This window comes from Helicoverpa armigera, chromosome 21, assembly GCF_030705265.1.
Source record: "Helicoverpa armigera isolate CAAS_96S chromosome 21, ASM3070526v1, whole genome shotgun sequence".
Classification (NCBI taxonomy): Eukaryota; Metazoa; Arthropoda; class Insecta; order Lepidoptera; family Noctuidae; genus Helicoverpa; species Helicoverpa armigera.
This window is the reverse complement of record NC_087140.1, coordinates 8,066,987-8,084,496: the sequence shown is the minus strand read 5'-3', so window position 1 is coordinate 8,084,496 and position 17,510 is coordinate 8,066,987. Positions and strand designations below refer to the sequence as shown.

The 17,510-nt window shown below is 34.2% G+C and overlaps 1 protein-coding gene across 1 annotated transcript in view; it reads left to right on the top strand.

Moving 5' to 3' along the window:
• LOC110379294 (octopamine receptor 1) overlaps positions 1 to 9,460 on the top strand; it is a 76,790-nt gene extending 67,330 nt beyond the window's left edge. Inside the window, exons 4-5 of the mRNA XM_049849237.2 lie at positions 3,757 to 3,940; positions 8,530 to 9,460. Of these exons, the coding sequence (XP_049705194.2) occupies positions 3,757 to 3,940; positions 8,530 to 9,093 (748 nt within the window). The 3' untranslated portion in view covers positions 9,094 to 9,460. The remainder of the gene's footprint in view (positions 1 to 3,756; positions 3,941 to 8,529) is intronic.
• Positions 9,461 to 17,510: the final 8,050 nt, after the last annotated feature.

Genomic DNA, 17,510 nt, shown 5'->3' with positions numbered 1-17,510 from the left:
TCCTTCCATATTCTTCTATTTGTCGCAAATATTATGACTCTAATATGCAAAATGTGAATGAAATCATTTTCTAATTAGTTAACGAGATATCTTTCAATTTTGATAGACTTCTCTTTGATGGTTAAATGAAATAGATTGGTGCATTTCAAACTTCCACGGTTTTGCAATTTGCAGTAATGTTAATATAGCCATGCATTTTGTGTATAATTACCGTTCTACTACACCATTTTGCTATTAAAGTGTATCCGTATTGAACCACATTTTTTCTTAAATTTGCCTTTTTTAAAGATAAATTAAAGGATCAACGAAAGGCTTCTAAAAGGTGCGAAAGGTAAACTAAACACGGTCCCCAGTCCCTATATAGGCACAGTCCCTTCTTAGGCAGTTGTCAGTACATTTTCCTACCCTACCCTTACACGGGTGAGAGAGCAACCATTCATGCGTTTAAGGTCTAGCTGGACCCATAATGTTGCCATCAATTTACATTGGCGAGCAATCAATTTGGGACGCTTAAGAAAAATCTTGAAAAAAAAGGAGCTTTGGATTCAATACCTAATATTAAGGATTTCAGTTGTGACTAGAAAAAGTGGTTTTCACAATGTTTTTTGTGTTTAGTTCCGGGACGGTAGGAGTGTATGTTCCGGTTTTGAAGAAAAAAACAGGCCAATTGCAAGTTGAATTTGATACGAAGGGTTACATACCATTTATCTATCCATCATCCATCATCAGCCTATCGCAGTCCACTGCTGGACATAGGCCTCTCCAAGTGCACGCCACTGAGATCGATTTTCGGCTTCTCGCATCCAGCTCCTGCCAGCCGTCTTGCGCAAGTCATCACTCCACCGTGCCTGAGGACGTCCTACATTTATCTATAAAACGGCCAAAAAATCACCTCTATTGTAGGGAAGTCCCCTAAATAAATAAAAAAATCGTTTATTTACAATATGTGTACCTTTGACTACTCCCAGCAAAAACACATAGGAAGCGGTGAAGGGTTTTGGGGGCTGTCTGTTGTAATCCTGACGTTAAAAAAGTGCTGTCGTGCAGTTTGAATAAATTATTTTTGATTTTGATTTTATCACGGTTCGTGAGATACAGCCTATTGAAAGACGCATAGCAAAGTCCCGTTTTATCCTTTGGATACGGAACACCAAAAAAGGCGGAGATGTCGATGGGTAGTTTTTAATCAATCAAAGCAATATACAATACGTGTCAGGTGCCGTGCGCAAGACAACGTGACAAGGGACAATCATTGACAGCTGTCAGTTGACTTTGACATTACGATGCGTTTATTATTTCTGCTATATTCTCGCAAGGATCTGGGTGTATGAATCTATGTGTTTACGATCCAAAATGCTGGGCTTTTTTAGGGATTTTGAAAATATTTATAGATATAGAAACCGTTATAGTTATCGGCACGAATCTTGAGCTCTGACCTACATCTGCGCAGAAGTGATTTATTAGCAAAGAACCAATCCCGAGTATCGGCTATGACGCGATGCACTGCGGGCCAATCACCGTTTTAGCTCGCCCCCGCGCCTCACTTCATACAACAAAAGGGACCCAATAAATTACTTCTGCGCAGGTGAAGGTCAGAGCTCAAGATTCGTGCGGATAGCTATACCCAAAATACCTACATACTTATCTACTACATATTTTTATAATGTGAGTTTTCTCAGGACTATAGACCCAATTACGACTTAATTAAAACAATCACTTAGAAAGAGGATTTTTGGTGCTATTAGAAGTAATACTTATACCCAAATTACCAAGATGGTCAGTCAAAATTAAATTGATTGATAAACCAATTTTCAATGACCTATTTTTAATATTAAAACCACTTCGCAACTGCGTTTATTTTCTCCCCGTAACCACTAGCACCATTTAATTAAAGCTTTAACCACTGACCATATGTGGAGTGTGTTATTATGGAAAACCATGGTTATGTCACTTTTATAAACATATAATTTAACTAGCCGGTGATTTTCGCGTTCCGTGGGAGTTACCTGCACTCAAAAAAAATGTGGCTTGTGTTCTTTCTTATGGTCTAAACATCTTAAAGTACCAAATTTTATTGAAATCGGTGCATTCGTTTTGGCGCTAAACCGTGACAAACAGTATATTATTACATATTACCTGGTAAGGATTATCCGACATGATGCAACAAGTAAAAAATATTTAACAAAAAAAAAATAAGTCAACTTGAAATATTTTCCAAAAATATTCTCCTAAGACTGAACCCTGAAAACCGCATCAAAATCGGTTCACCCAAACGAGAGATGACCGTGAAAACAAACATACATAAGGGTTAAAATGAGAACCTCCTTTCCTTGAATTCGGTTAAAAATGAATGGACCCTACATCCCTACAATCACTTAACCGCGTTTACTAATGAGGTAACTGTTGCCTTAAATCAGAGTACTTTACATAAATATTTTGTTGATTCTTATTTCTTAGTGGCGTGTCGATGGCAATCTAAATTGTGTCGGCATAGAACTGTAACGACTAGCACTACGAGACACGCAAACTAAGATTTAGAATGGAACTGAATAGTTTTTTCTATTTATGCGATTCTTTTTTTTGTAGGAGATAAAGAGTACCCTACAGTTGGCAGTCGTTACGGGTAGTCAGAAGCCAGTAAGTCTGACACCATTCTAACCAAGGGTATCGGGTTGCCCGGGTAACTGGGTTGAGGAGGTCAGATAGGCAGTCGCTTCTTGTAAAGCACTGGTACTCAGCTGAATCCGGTTAGACTGGAAGCCGACCCCGACATGATTGGGAAAAAGGCTCGGAGGATGATGATGAAAGAGTACCCTAGTGTACATACCTAAAAACTTTTAGGCCGATTGTTTGTTTAGGCTCATAAATCAGTATGAAGATGGATTATAGTTATACGCACATTACAAAGATCAGGTATTTAGCCGGTATCAGACCAACAGAAAACTTAGATTTTCTTGAAAATAGAATGTACTAGTTGGCCGACAGTTGACCGATGGTAGGCAACTACCATCGGTCAACTGTCGGCCAACTATTTAGGATGCAGTGTGCGGGTATACTAGGAGAAGCGTTTTAGACACGCAAAGCATGTTTCTTAAAGAGAATAGAATAGTTTTGTTTCTATTTATACGATTTTGTTGTTTTTCTTGAAGATATAATGGGAGTATTTTTCTAGATATTATAAGCAGGGGTGTAACTTTCGTGCTAGATAAACATGTCTTGCGTTATATTTATTCAATAGAGGTATAATAAAACACATTAGGTATTGTAACTAGCTCAACGTTGCTATTGTTTTCTTTCTGGTTGATATTATAGTACTACCGATGCCCGAATAAAAATTTGCCTATGATGTATATTCTGTACTTATTATCCTTAATATATATAGCGTATGCATATAATATGTATAATGATCTATCGGGGCTGCGGGATTATCCGAAAGAGTCTCCGCAGCTCTGGTACGCAAATGTATCCAGATTGAACATGGTAGGTTTTAGTCATTAAAAGTCTGACACTCCCTCACGCTGCACTCACAGTGGGAGTTGGGAGGAGTCATTTGCTGATTTGTCATAAAGAAGGGTACCTATGTGTCTCTTACAATCCAAAAACTACAACATTTGTAATATTAGTAGGGTGTCTTTTAAATAATAAAATTCCCTTAACCCTTGTGTATGAAGCGCAGATCCACACGAGACACAATTGATTTTCTATTGTTTTATAATTAGCGGCATTCTAGCAGTTAAATCATTTTTTGTCTCCCAGGTATGAACCAGACCACAATCAGAACGGGAACTGCCGCTACAATCAGAACCCTGGCTACGTGGTGTTCTCTGCCATGGGGTCGTTCTTCCTACCTATGGCTGTCATGGTGTATGTGTATGCCAGAATCTCCTGTGTCGTGGCGAGGAGACACCAGCAGCTGGCTAGCAGTACTAAGTGTAGTAAGGTTTGTATTTGTTTATTAACTCATTTATGAAGATTGGTTGTACAGCTGAATTTTTTGATCGTTAGAATTTACAAAAGACACCAAAACGCCTGCTGATTACTTATTTCTATGTTATCTGCCTGAGAAGAAGAGGCGACAAACTCCCTCGAAAAAGATTAGGTATATGAATTCTAAGCTAAACTAGACTAAATTGCGAGCATAGGTACTGAACTTTTAAAGAAATTCTAATGCGATTTAAAAATAACAATTTTTGTGAGTAACATCTACAGAAGTAACATCGAAGAGTGAAAATACACAATTCACACTATTATAAACCGTTTATGTACTATCATAGTTTCTGATAACACCACATGAACACAAAAATAACTACTCACCAACTAAAACAATATTTCGGCATAAGCTACCGTCACTCCTTACCCAGTCAACCACTCGAAATTACCTCAAAATCACTCCTGATTGGTGGAAGGTAAATACCCCAAGACAACCATTGAAGTTTCAGTTGACACCATGTCATTAAAAAAAACGAGAAAAAGATGCGAACACGAAACGTCCTCGAAATTCGGTGTTCCGTTCCGAAAGCAGTTTCTATTTCAAAAACTGTTTTTAGATTGGCAATTTCAATCCTTTTGATGGCTTGACGCGGTTGCAAAACGATTGGGCTCTGAGTTCTAGGTGTGATTCTCGGGGCTAGATTTTTGTGCACGCTATTGTAAATTTAGGTCGTTGAAAATGCACGCGAAATGATAATTTTGGTCCGGTTTGGAGTCGGTTCATCTATGTACCTAAGATAAATAATAATATTGTTAAAGTTTGCACGCCAAATGGCAAAATGTGGCTAAGCATATCATAACTATTTGCAACATAATATTATAGTCTATACTATTGTTAGAGATTCAAACTGTTATATTTAAAGGTACTATGTATTTTTTTACGTTTCACTTTTAAATATTGCATATGATATAGATGCAATAGATAGCTAATGAATTCGAAAAGTAATGGATACAAAAATAGTTTTAATGAAAAGTTTACAGCTGTAATTAAATAATATATATTTTTTAGAGGATACAAAAAGTTACCAGAAACCCCTTTTTTGTTTCCGTATATTTTCCTCAAAATCAAAAAAAAAACAACAACCAAGAAATCTCTAAACACTAGCAATAAACGAGCTTCCCACATTCAGAGAAAAGCAAGGTTTTCAAAAAGAAAAAGGCACCTCAAAATCAGATGTTTTTCATCCATGCAATTTCCACAAGGCAGCTGTTATTTCTACCCGACACACCTACCACACAGTCTCACGTTGCCTTTGATCCCCGAGGGCTGAATCCCGTATCCAATAAGCCTCATATACTTGGAAAAAACATGCCAAGTGCGAGTCGGAATCTTGTAGGAGGGTTCCGTACTTAATTTATTTATTTATAACACTTTATTCACATTTTGCACAACGGCGTACTTAACTATTATTATTTATATTTACTTACTTATATAGGACTTATTTATTTACGAATGTTTGTATCCACATATAATAAAGAAAGACGACAGGAAAGAATGAATTTATATAGGTAATGCTTATTTTAACGTGGAAATGAAGTCTAAAAAAGATTTAACAATTGATTTATTTAACTGTCTGCTATTATGGACTTGTTTTGGCTTGTGGCTTGTAACAGATAGATAGACAGTGGAATTTCGGGGTGTTACCAGTCTAATTGATCCGATTGGTCGATAAATAATTGCTGACATGGCAGACGATCTATACCACCAATAGATGTAAAAAAATTGGCGACTTCAATCGAAAATTTCTTTTGATTAAGTCGGCCAATCCATTCTACTTAATATGTAGATTAAGGCTCGATAAAAAAACATCCTTAGTATTAGGGTCCCTGTTTTAACCCTTTTAATACTGAACCCTAAAACGTAGTATTTAGTATAGGTATACCTACACTGCGTTCTGTGTCAATACGTTCCCAGACTTCTAAAATGAAAGTTTCAAGTTTAAGAAAATAGTCTTTAACGGCGTTGCAAAACGTAGTGACAATATATTTTGCTAAAAACGATGTCTGGGATAATCGAAAGTTTGAGTTAAAATGGTAGCATATTGTTGAGATTAGTCTAGTTTATTTTTAGTAGTTAAGCTTTTAGGATTTTGGATTAAAACTAAAGTAGGCAGGCATAAACGTATTGAAAATGTGTACAGAAAAATAGATAGGTATCAATATTTATGTTTTCTCTCAAGAAAGCAGATGAGCCATAGGCACTTGTGTGCGTACTCAACGCTCCCGAGACGCAACAAAGACAATATCTATGTGCATAAGTTACACAGACGAATATAACCCACGAGCTTTCGTGAGAAACAACATATATTGTAAAAATTATAATTCTCATATCGATATAAATATAAATAGAGCAAAAATTTCAAAAGTAGGTCGATGAAAACAATAATAAAGATACCGTTGACAAAGATTGTTTTACATAGCCAGTCAAATAACGTAGGTAAACAAGAATATTCAACGTTCTAATGGAAGAAAAACAAGCGAATCTTAATCGCAGCTTAGTGAAGGAAATAAGTTGTTTTCATAACCCAAATAAAATATAGGTTGCTACTTGATAAACATCTGTTGCTGTATATATTTATATTAGGTTTATATTATATTAGACTTATTACAATTGTAAACTTATATATGTGAAAGTATTTGTAAATAAGTTGTTGATGTGCCTAAATAAATAAATAAATAAATAGGTGTTTTTCCGTGGTTTTGAATGAACTTTTTCCCGTACCGGGATAAAATATAGCCCATGTTACTCAGGAATAGTGTAGCTTTCCAACAGTGAAAGAATTTTTCAAATCGGTTTAGTAGTTTCGAAGCCTTTACAGTAAAAAATCCTCTTTATCGTATTAGTTTAGGCAGACTACTTAGCTGATTCTCTTCAAGAATTTTTCAAAACGTTTCGGTAGTCCTTAGGATGCAAACAAAACAAAAAAGTATTTCCTTAGTATAGATTTATATAGGTAGATAAACATATATTGCTGTATATATTAATGTTATGTAAGTTTGTACGTTTATTTTGTCGTTGTTTACTTTAAGTTAGCTTTGGCTATGTTTGCGGAAATGTTGCAATCCTCTAGAGATGGGTTAGAATATTTACTGGTCTCTAAGAAAATATAAACGTGGAAACTTTTGCTTTTAGAATTATATACAAGTATCATTTAATAAGTAAGACTATTTTACTGTACGTCTATCATCTGAAAATACTAAGTACTTAAAAAAGAAACAAAATTAAAAAAGAGCGCACCAGGAAAACTATTGAGAAGTTGCAACGCAATTAAGTTATTAGATATTTTGAACAAAAATCTTAGCCTTTTAACTTGAACAAACTTAATGTTACGTATCACAGAGGAGCACTTATTTTCGTAACATTTCTTTAAACTAGTTAACGTCACATTGTATTATATCCAAAAATAAATTCGTTCATAAAAGCTTGTGTAACCCAATCCTTATAACGGAATTAAAAATAAAAACGCTTTAAAAAGCTATTATTTGCCTTATTCAAAGCTCATGATATTTCGAAATAACTCTTTCGCAATGTTGGCCCTTTCGGAATAATGCCTTGTGACGTCATAGATTCAGAATTTGAAGGTATTCTATATTTTAATGGGGTGTTATGAACTAGGGGTCGGTTACATAACCTTAAATGTACTGTATGGTTTGGTAACTGTATGGTTTAAAAAAATATGTACCTAATCTGTATTTTTATACTACATAGGTGCCTATATCTATAGGTACTAATATAATAAGAAGAAACCTTTTTTGCTGTTTGTTTGTACCGTAAAGACTCCGGCACTACTAGATCGATTTGAAAAATTCTTTCCCTGATGAGAAGCTAGAGTATCCGCTAGCAACATAGGTAATATTTTATCCGCGGACAGTACTTTCTATTTCTATGGTAGTTACGCGGTTGAAACTGCGGGAAAACAGCTAGTTAGTTAAAATAGAAGTAAATTTTTAGCTATGAAAAAAACTTGTTAGTTGTAGTTACTTTTTTATACGACATTATATTTTGAAATTAAAAATGGTTAAAAATGGAGTGTAAAAACACAACTCCCATCTTCCGTCATACTTCAAAAATATTACTTCGCGCTTAATTACAAAGAAAACACGACGTAATGAAAAACTAAGGAACTTGAGAAAAATATTTAGGTAACCTCAATTTTTATCAAAGTGGAAAAATAGGTAAAGTAGCTCCAAATAATAAAGTAGGAAGCTTTTATAAAGAAAACGTTGACGACCACATTATTCCTTAAGCTAAAGAATATCTTAAGATAGAAAAAATACTTTTACCACGAAAATGAAATATTTACACTAAAATTTTTAGGTTTGACTTTTATAACGAACCGGTGACTGGTACTTCAATATTTAGTCTATCTAATGATAAAAGTTCTTTGTATAACTGACTTCAAAAAATGATGGTTTCAACTCTACACCTAAAACACCTAACAGCAAAAAAATTTATATAAGCTGAAAAAATCCAACCATAATTTTATTCCCAAAAATACACTTGCAGACAAAAAACCTAACCAACCCTATTTGTTTCAGAAAGGAAAACTGTCCTGCATACGAACAGAATCCGAATCCGGTTCCGACAAGATGTCGTTACGACAATCGGCTTCCAAACAGACTTCTAAAAACTCCACACAACCGAGCGACTGTTCCTCTCAAGACCACAAATGTCCTTGCTGCTTCAGACCCGAAAAGAAGAAAAAATACAGAAATAAAGAAAAAGAGTCTAGATTCTACAATAATGACGTGACTTTCAAAGCCAATTTTAAGTATAAAAACACGACTAGACGAACTCATTCTATGAAAGAACATGTTGAGAATAATAGGGTATCTTCTTTGAGAAGGGAGACCAAAACTGCTCAAACGTTAAGTCTGGTTGTTGGCGGTTTTGTGGCTTGCTGGCTGCCATTTTTCCTATATTACCTTCTTACTCCTTTCATACCTACGAACTACGTGAACCCAGTACTTATGTATATACTCACATGGCTAGGGTGGTTTAACTCAGCGATCAACCCATTCATATATGCTTTTTACTCACCTGATTTCAGAGTAGCATTTTGGAGGCTTACCATACGAAAATGTAAGAGAAATAAACGTTAATACAAGTTATTTTTTCGATAGTAATAGCTACTTATAGTTTATGTTGTACCATATAAATGGGATTCAGTGAATGGGATATAAAGATTTGATACAGACTGATAAGTTTCTTTTACTGCTGATGAGCAATCGATATTCGATCCTATTTCAAAGGATTAAGGTTTAATTTTATGTGTAGTGTGTCTGCTTGTTTATCTTGAAATACGGATTCTTGAATAAATAGCAATAATACTCTATTTGCATTATTATTTGATTTCTTTTGTTCGATGTTTCGACAGCTTTCGGTATTGTATCGATTTCAAATGTAATTTGATGTTTGCTCCATTTTCATATAAACGATTATTTACGCCATTTCTTTGTGATTAAACTAATATTTCTGCATAACTTTGAGTTCAGTTAATTTCTTAAATAGGTAGTCTATTACTTGGTTTCTATTTTTTTCATATTTTTTATTCTTTCGCTTATCTAGTTCCAACATACAGACAATGTCACGACCATGAGCTAGTAAATCATAAACAAGACACTACAAAATAAATAATTTTCCCGCCAACACTTTATTTATGGGCCTAAAATCACAGAAGAGGTTCGAAATAAAACAACAAAAACCTTTTTAGAACTTCTTCAAGAAATAATGTTCAAGAGTCTACGCCTCATCTATCAAAATTATACTATGAAAATATGGTGTACATTTATAACCATTTCAAATGAATAAAAATGTGGTAAAATACGCTTTTTTTTGTGACTTTATTTCGCTTCTTGATCAACGAGCATCTCGGTATTTGTGTCAAATGTATTTTTTTTTGGTTAGATAATATTTAATGAAAATGTTTCTGATAAGGTCTTTTTGAGATTATTTTGCTATAATTTTTGTTTTGTTATGGTTTGAACCACCTAGATTCAATAATTTGTAGTTCATTATTTCCATGAATCTTAACAAAAAAAATACGCATAAAAACGACGATTCATACAGTCTTAACTTAAGGAGAATAAATAAGTTTGTAGCTGTCCCAATTTTATTGTCCCCGAGTGTACAAGAGGTATCATAAAAATGCAGTTTATAATTTTGTTCGCTATTTCTGCACTGGAATTTGCTAATATTGTCACATTATGAAGCTAAGGCTGATTCGTTGAAATTAATATTTTATTTAAAAAAACTAGCATAGGTAATATAAAATCACTTAGATGTAATTAGATAATATATAAGTAATACATAACGGTTTGTAAATAAAATGGTTTTGTACAAGAGTTATAACAATTGTAATGATAAAATAATATGATTATAGTAAGTATGTAATATGTCATTGATCACCCATGGAAACATCGATCTCATAGATTTAGTTAAGTACATGTAAAAAACATTGTAACAATATACCTGTATAATAATTATTGAAAAAACACTATCACGCATCAATTAATAAGGTAGTAAAGATATATGGCCTTACTACAAAAACTTAAACATCTGATTTACACTTGTCTAAAAAAATTGTGGCTGCAAAATGAACCATATGTCAACGTCATAATCTGACATATTTTTAGACAAGTCTTAAAATGACGTTTAAAAGTTTTTGTGGTAAGACGGTTAAGGTAGAATTCCGTGGGTCGCGGCTGACGCAGCCGCGCGCGGCCTACGACAGTCATCGGCCGCGCGCGACAATAGTCAGCTATGAAAATGTATGGCCGCGACCCACGGAATTCTACCTATATCTTATTTACATAAGTCATCGTCTGCCTAGACGTTTCCCCGACTATGTTGGGGTTGGCTTCCAGTCCAGTACCAGTGCTTTACAAGAAGCGACTGCGTATCTGACCTCCTCAACCCAGTTACCCGGGCAACCCACTTATCACATAAGTAACATAAAAAATATTTTTTTGGGTTATTGTTAGTAACTTACGAAAAATGGGGAACATTTTTGAAAAATAATGCTTATATTCCAAAATCCATTTGTACGTTTTTCTGTAAAACATCTGAAATATAAATGTTAATAATTTGTAACAAAATAGTTTGTTCAGCTTTCACAGGAAAATAAGACCAGTTTATTTATTGTGAAATAATGGCATGGAAACAATTTGAAAGATGATACAGAAATGAGAACATCCATTTATGATTTTGTTCAGTTCTATTTAAAATATGTTAAGTTGACTTGCTCGAGGGATTTATTTCAATGTTAAACTAACGACGTGTCCCGGTTTTGCCTGGGGTATTTTGAATATAATGGTGGAAGACTGTTCAAAACCTATTAAGAGAAAGATTAGATCTATGACGTTATCATCGCTTTCATTTCCATTGAAAACTATAAAAAAATAACAGAGTACTAGGTGGTACAAGTTACTTCATTCATAGTTTTTATTTTTATTTCTATTAGCGTGTGTGTTTTTTTTCATTTTACCATATGGCTTTATCACCTTTAAAATCTGTTGGTTAAAAATAAAATGCCAAAATTAGCCTGTTGTGAGTGAAAATAGCCAAAACTTTCAGAAAAGCTCTCCCGGTAAATAATTAAAATCCCGGTAAAAAATAGTGAACAAAACAAAAAAAAAAAATAACACGACCATTTACAAAATTACGTTGCATTTATAAAATTAAAAATACCTTGTGTTCCAGTGTCCATGCCATGCTAAAGTATTTCCAGTTAATAAAAATATTTTTACGAAACTACCTCGACTATTAATAAAATGTGAAAAACCGGCCAAGTGCGAGTCGGACTCGCTCGCGATTGGTTCCGCCACTTAATTAATTACCGTTGCCTAGTTTTCAGCATTTTTTGTTATAGTACCAGAAATACTTGTATTCAGAAAGGCTAATGAATCAGAGACAGACACTGAAATCTTATTAACAGGGTCCCGTTTTACCCTTTGGGTACGGAATAATAAAAAAATCTATGTTACTTATCATCCCGATACGGTAATAGGTTTCGAACTAAATCGTTGTAACAGAATTACAAAAAAAAAAACTCCAGAAAATAAATTCAATAATTGAAAAGAATAAAAACAAAAGAACATCAAATATTTGCGACCAGATTTTATATTCATACAGACGAAATAAAAGAAAATGTTACTTCTCTAGAATAAAAATTTAACTTCGATAAACCGTTTATGACAAAAATCTTGTATTAACCCAGATATCCTGGGGGTATCGTGGAAATTTCTTCATGTTCTCTAATAATCGTAAAATGTTAGATTTCTGCAAATATTTATTTATGTATTTCATGTCTGAAAGTTTCATGGATACGAATAAAATTGGTTGCTGTAAAAATGTATAGCCCGAATGACTGTAGTACCTAAATACCTCGAAGACAGTGCTAGTTTCTTAGAACTTTTTAACCGTCAAGATTTTTAGTAGGTCGTCTATTGATGAAACATTTGACACAGGCCACGCCTCTTTTTTTAACGAAACAGAAATCATGAATTCACCCCTCCCGCTGTGGGTTAGCAGCGGTGAAGGAGTGTCAGTATCTTACTGACTAAAAACCGTCGTGTTCCGTCGTAGGCCTTTTATGTACCAGGACCGCGGTAACTCTTTCGAACAATCCCGCAGCAATCCCCAGGAGTTTGGAAGTCGGTAGTTGAAGCCAATATCCCCGACTCTTAGATAATAGATATTATTATTTTCTTTGTCAGATGTCATCAAAATATTTGTCACGGCTTGAGAGATTAAACCTGCAGCTCACTCGATGAGAATCAGACATATGAGACAGTATGAAAATATTGACATGTCGCTCGGTCCTTCATCAATCACTTTACATAAGTTCCATTCATACTATTCATGTAGGTATAGTTACCGGCACGTATATTGAGCTCTCGGCGGAAGAGTGGGGATCGCTTTGCGCACTGTACACAAAAGGCAATAAACCAATAAATCGCTTCTGCGCAGGTGAAGGTCAGGGCTCAATATCCGTGCCGATAACTATATATTATATAACCAGTGACCGAGAAGTTGAGTGGGTAAGGTTATCATCAGTGGTGACTGTTCAAAGTCATTTTAACCAGAAGCAATGTAAAACGTTAATTGCCTCTTTCACAATATCAAATTAATTTAGGTACTTACAGCAACATAAATCCTTGAAAAGCCAACTAAACAAAACTTAATCATATTCATTTAGGGCAGCAATTTATAACTCTGAAAGCTAGGCCTGGCCTATAATGAAACTTTAATTTTTTTCGCTGAATCGAAAGCATTAATTTCACTTGACAGTTGGATGATTTGCAGAAACAACGGAATTCTGATTTACGGCCGGCATTTTTCTTTTATGAACAAACTAAAAACCGGCCAGGTACGAGTCGGAATCGCGCACGAAGGGTTCCGTACCATTATTTATAAAACGGACAAAAAATCGCGTTTATTGTATGGGAGCCCCCCAAAATGTTTATTTAATTCTAGTTTTCAGTATTTGTTGTTATAGTGGCAACAAAAATACATCATCTGTGAAAATTTCAACTCTCTAACTATCATGAGATACAGCCTGGTGACAGACGGACGGATGGACAGAGGAGCGAAAACAATAGGGTCCCGTTTTACCCTTAGGGTACGGAACCCCAAAAATGGTCCAAAGTTGTTATTAATTGTTGTAAATCGAGATCATTTGTGTCAAAATCGTCTGAAAGCGTACACGTTTAATGAACGGAAATTATTGTCATTCATAAAATTTTATGCTACCTATTTGCTATTGGCGAATCATTTCATTGAAAATATTTGTGGATTTTAATTGAGATTCGGTTTATTTTGGACAACAAACTATTTATAGAATTTTCCTGCGAATTCACCTGTGTAGCGGAACTAATTTTTGTTTTGGATAAAAGCTATTCCGATCATCATATGCCTAGCCTTTTCCTAACTATGTATGTCGGCATCATAACAGATAACAGCAGTGTACCAAGGAGAACTATTCCCAATAGCTGGGCAACACTCTTTTCTTTTGAAAGACTGGCTGTCAAACTTCCTTAGACTGGACTCCAGCATATTTAGTTGGGAAATGGCTAGGCAGATGATGATGATGATTTTTATTCATGGTGAATTTATTCGATAATTTTGAAAAAGTTTTCACTTAAAAGCACCAATTGATATTTGATATTTTACGATAGGCGATCCGTACCAATGGACAAAAACAATGAGGAAAGACTAAAAGTAATTAAAGGTATGTTTCCTATTTAATGAATGTTACACACACATACAAAGGCTTTGTTGTGTGAATCGTTAATTAACTTAAAAGCGACATTTGTTAATCAATGTAAATTCCTGTGGTTTTTACCGTTCAGTCAAACAAATGGTTTCGTAGAAAAACATTCGTATTTTTTTGGTTGAATTTGTGAAATGTTTCATTAACTGTTTTTTTTTCTTTTGTTTTTATTGACTTACATTATTTTGTAATTTGATTCTATTTAGCAGTCGTTACGGGTAGTCAGAAGCCAGTAACTATGACAACCAGTCTTAACAAGGGGTATTGGGTTCGGGTAACTGGGTTGAAAAGGTCACATAGGCAGTCACTCCTTGTAAAGCACTGGTACTCAGCAGCATCAGGTTAGACTGGAAGCCGACCCCAACACAGTTGGGAAAAGGCTAGACAGATGATGATTCTGGTAATATGCAATAATTGGCAAAGAGACGATTGATGATGATTTTCATTTATGGATTATTCCATCCATAAATGAATCATGAAAATATGTTGCTGCCAGAACAATTTTGTTATTGTTGTTAAAAATATGCAAGCCAAAAAATAAAGACCACTAAAAGCCAATATACGGAGTACATTGGAAAATGCCAGAAAAACCTTCCTGACCAAATTAAATACTGTTTTATGAAATTCTGTAAAATGGAAGAAGATTTTAAAATATTCAAATAGGTAAGATTTTTATCACAGTGTTGATTTTGCTCACAAACGGTCGATTAAGCTTTGTTGAGTCTGCTCAATTATTGCTGCTGCATAAGCTGGGAATAAGTGCTAAGAGCGCGCGCAAACTACAAACTTTTGGTCAGCCGATAGCTGTTTTGGGCGCATAAGTCAATATGAAGATGAATAGATGTACACACGTAACAACGATTAGGTACTTGACTTGGATTGTATGTAATTATTTTAAATTTTTGTACACACATAATAAAGAAATCATCATGTATCATGTATGACCGACAGACCGACTAAGAACTAAGAATGAATGAATTCTTAATATTTTTTTTACCAACGATCCGACAGTCGATCGACTAAGTTTGTAGTGTGCGCTAGCTCTTAATCACTTAATGATATGAAATCCTTGTGTTCCACAATCATCATTGTCATTATGATTATGTCCCATTATCAGCCATTATCGATAAGAATATTCTTGTAATTACGCAAAAAAAAATGTTCATGCCACCGAATCATTTAGACTAGTGTTAGATTGATTAATATTAAAATAATGTATACGTAAACAGTCGTTTAGGATTGCGAATTTTGTGATAAAACATCTCAGAAATAAAGAATTTAATGAAAATTATGGTTATATTATTTCTTCAGTCTTTAAAGTGTCTAAATATACGTTCTTAGGTCGGAAATACACGGACCGCTTGAAGCAGTCAGGGGCGACAGCTTCAAGCTGTCGACTGCACTGACTGCAGTTCTACGGACGCACATACACGAAACGCTTGAGCAGTTGCAACTGATTCGGGCAGTCGACAGCTTGAACTGGTCGCCCCTGACTGCTTTTAAGCGGTCCGTGTATTACCGGCCTTAAACCATTTGGAATTTAATGAAGAAAAATATTTGACGATCTGATGCATACTCAGTGGTTTAATGAAACAAAAACGTATGTACTGAATTTAAAGGTTCGACCTATATTTTAGAGGTAGGTAAGTAGTAGGCAGGTACATGGGATTATCAAGATAATAACAAAAAGGATAAAAATGAGTAAGTATAAAATATGTCGAGGTAAGTATAGCATCAAGGTAGTCAAAATAATACTTACGAAATATGTCTACTTGTCAAAAAATATATTAAGAAAGTATTTTGCCATAAACGGAATTGAATGACATTTTGTTGACAAACCCACTTATTAAGGCTAGCCAATTAAAAAAAAAATACTTTAAAAAATAACTTATTTTACTAATTTTGTAACTTTAAAAAATAGCGTATTTTACTCTACCAAATTATAACCAAGACCTAAAGAGCTTAGTAAAATTGAGTTTACAGAAAATATCGTTAACCTAAGCCAATTTTTATTAAGCAATTCGCGTTATGTAGACAAAAGGTATTTTTCGTCAATATTTCAATGTAATTTTGGAAATAAGGGCACAAAAATATTCCTACTTTTTTGATAACAGTACCTCGCTGATTTTTGTAATAACTTTTTAGTAACTTTGAATAACTTTTTAATAGGTCTAGATACAAAATAAGTAATGTCACTATCGTAACTGTTATAGTAGTTATTACCATCGGGGAATCATCACCAGTGTCACAATATGTCTTGCAAAACAAAAGAGCATCTGTAGGTATGCGTTGAGCCGTTTTACGTAAAAAAATAAAGTAACAAACAAAAAAACACTTTTGCTCTTACTACAAAAACATAAACATGTGTCTAAGAATTGTCTAAAAAAAGAGTGGCTGCAAAATGGACTTTATTTAAACGTCATAATCTGACATTTTTTTCGACAAGTCTTAAACTGACGTTTAAAAGTTTTTGTGGTAAGACGGTTTAAGTTTACAATGTAACAAAATGCGAAATAAGGATTCTTTCTTAGCTTTATGTATAAATACTTCATTTACATAATTTTATTCAATTCTGAAGGAACTTTGACATTTACAATGTTTTCCCAATAGCTCTTTGAGGAAACCTTATCCTTCAAAGCCTTTGATTTTAATATATTTTCTTTACTTTTTCCAGTTATTTTATTTAATGCAACAAATTCTATTATTCTGTTAGTTACCTTTGTATGTAGTGTTTTTGAATAAGTAATGGCCTAAAAAAGCTCTGCTTGCAATAGATAATCCTTCGTGGAATTTTTTTTAGTTATTCTGTAGTTTTGAAAAATCGTTTTGTGGCATACTTTATTTAACACTAGTACCTACTTCTTCATCAACTACTTTTCTTTCAAAGTGCTACAAATTAAATACCTAAAATATAGGCAATCAGAAACACTTTATTAAATATGGACCCCTCGTAAAAATAAATATCTATACCTGCTCATATTGCAAAGCTAAAGAGTTTGTCCGCATGTTTCAACGACCGTATATCGGGAACTATTGGCCTGATTCAAAAAAATACTTCAGTTTTACATAGTTCATTTATTGAGGTAAGCTTAAGAGGCTTTCCATCCAGCTACTTGCAGTAGTTCCCACAGGACGCGGTCAAAACCGCTGGCAGAAGCCAGTTAACCAATAAAAAAATACCTAAACTTCAAAGTCTAATAATCACTTTGAATATTTGTTTAGATCAAAAATATTTATCCGATACTT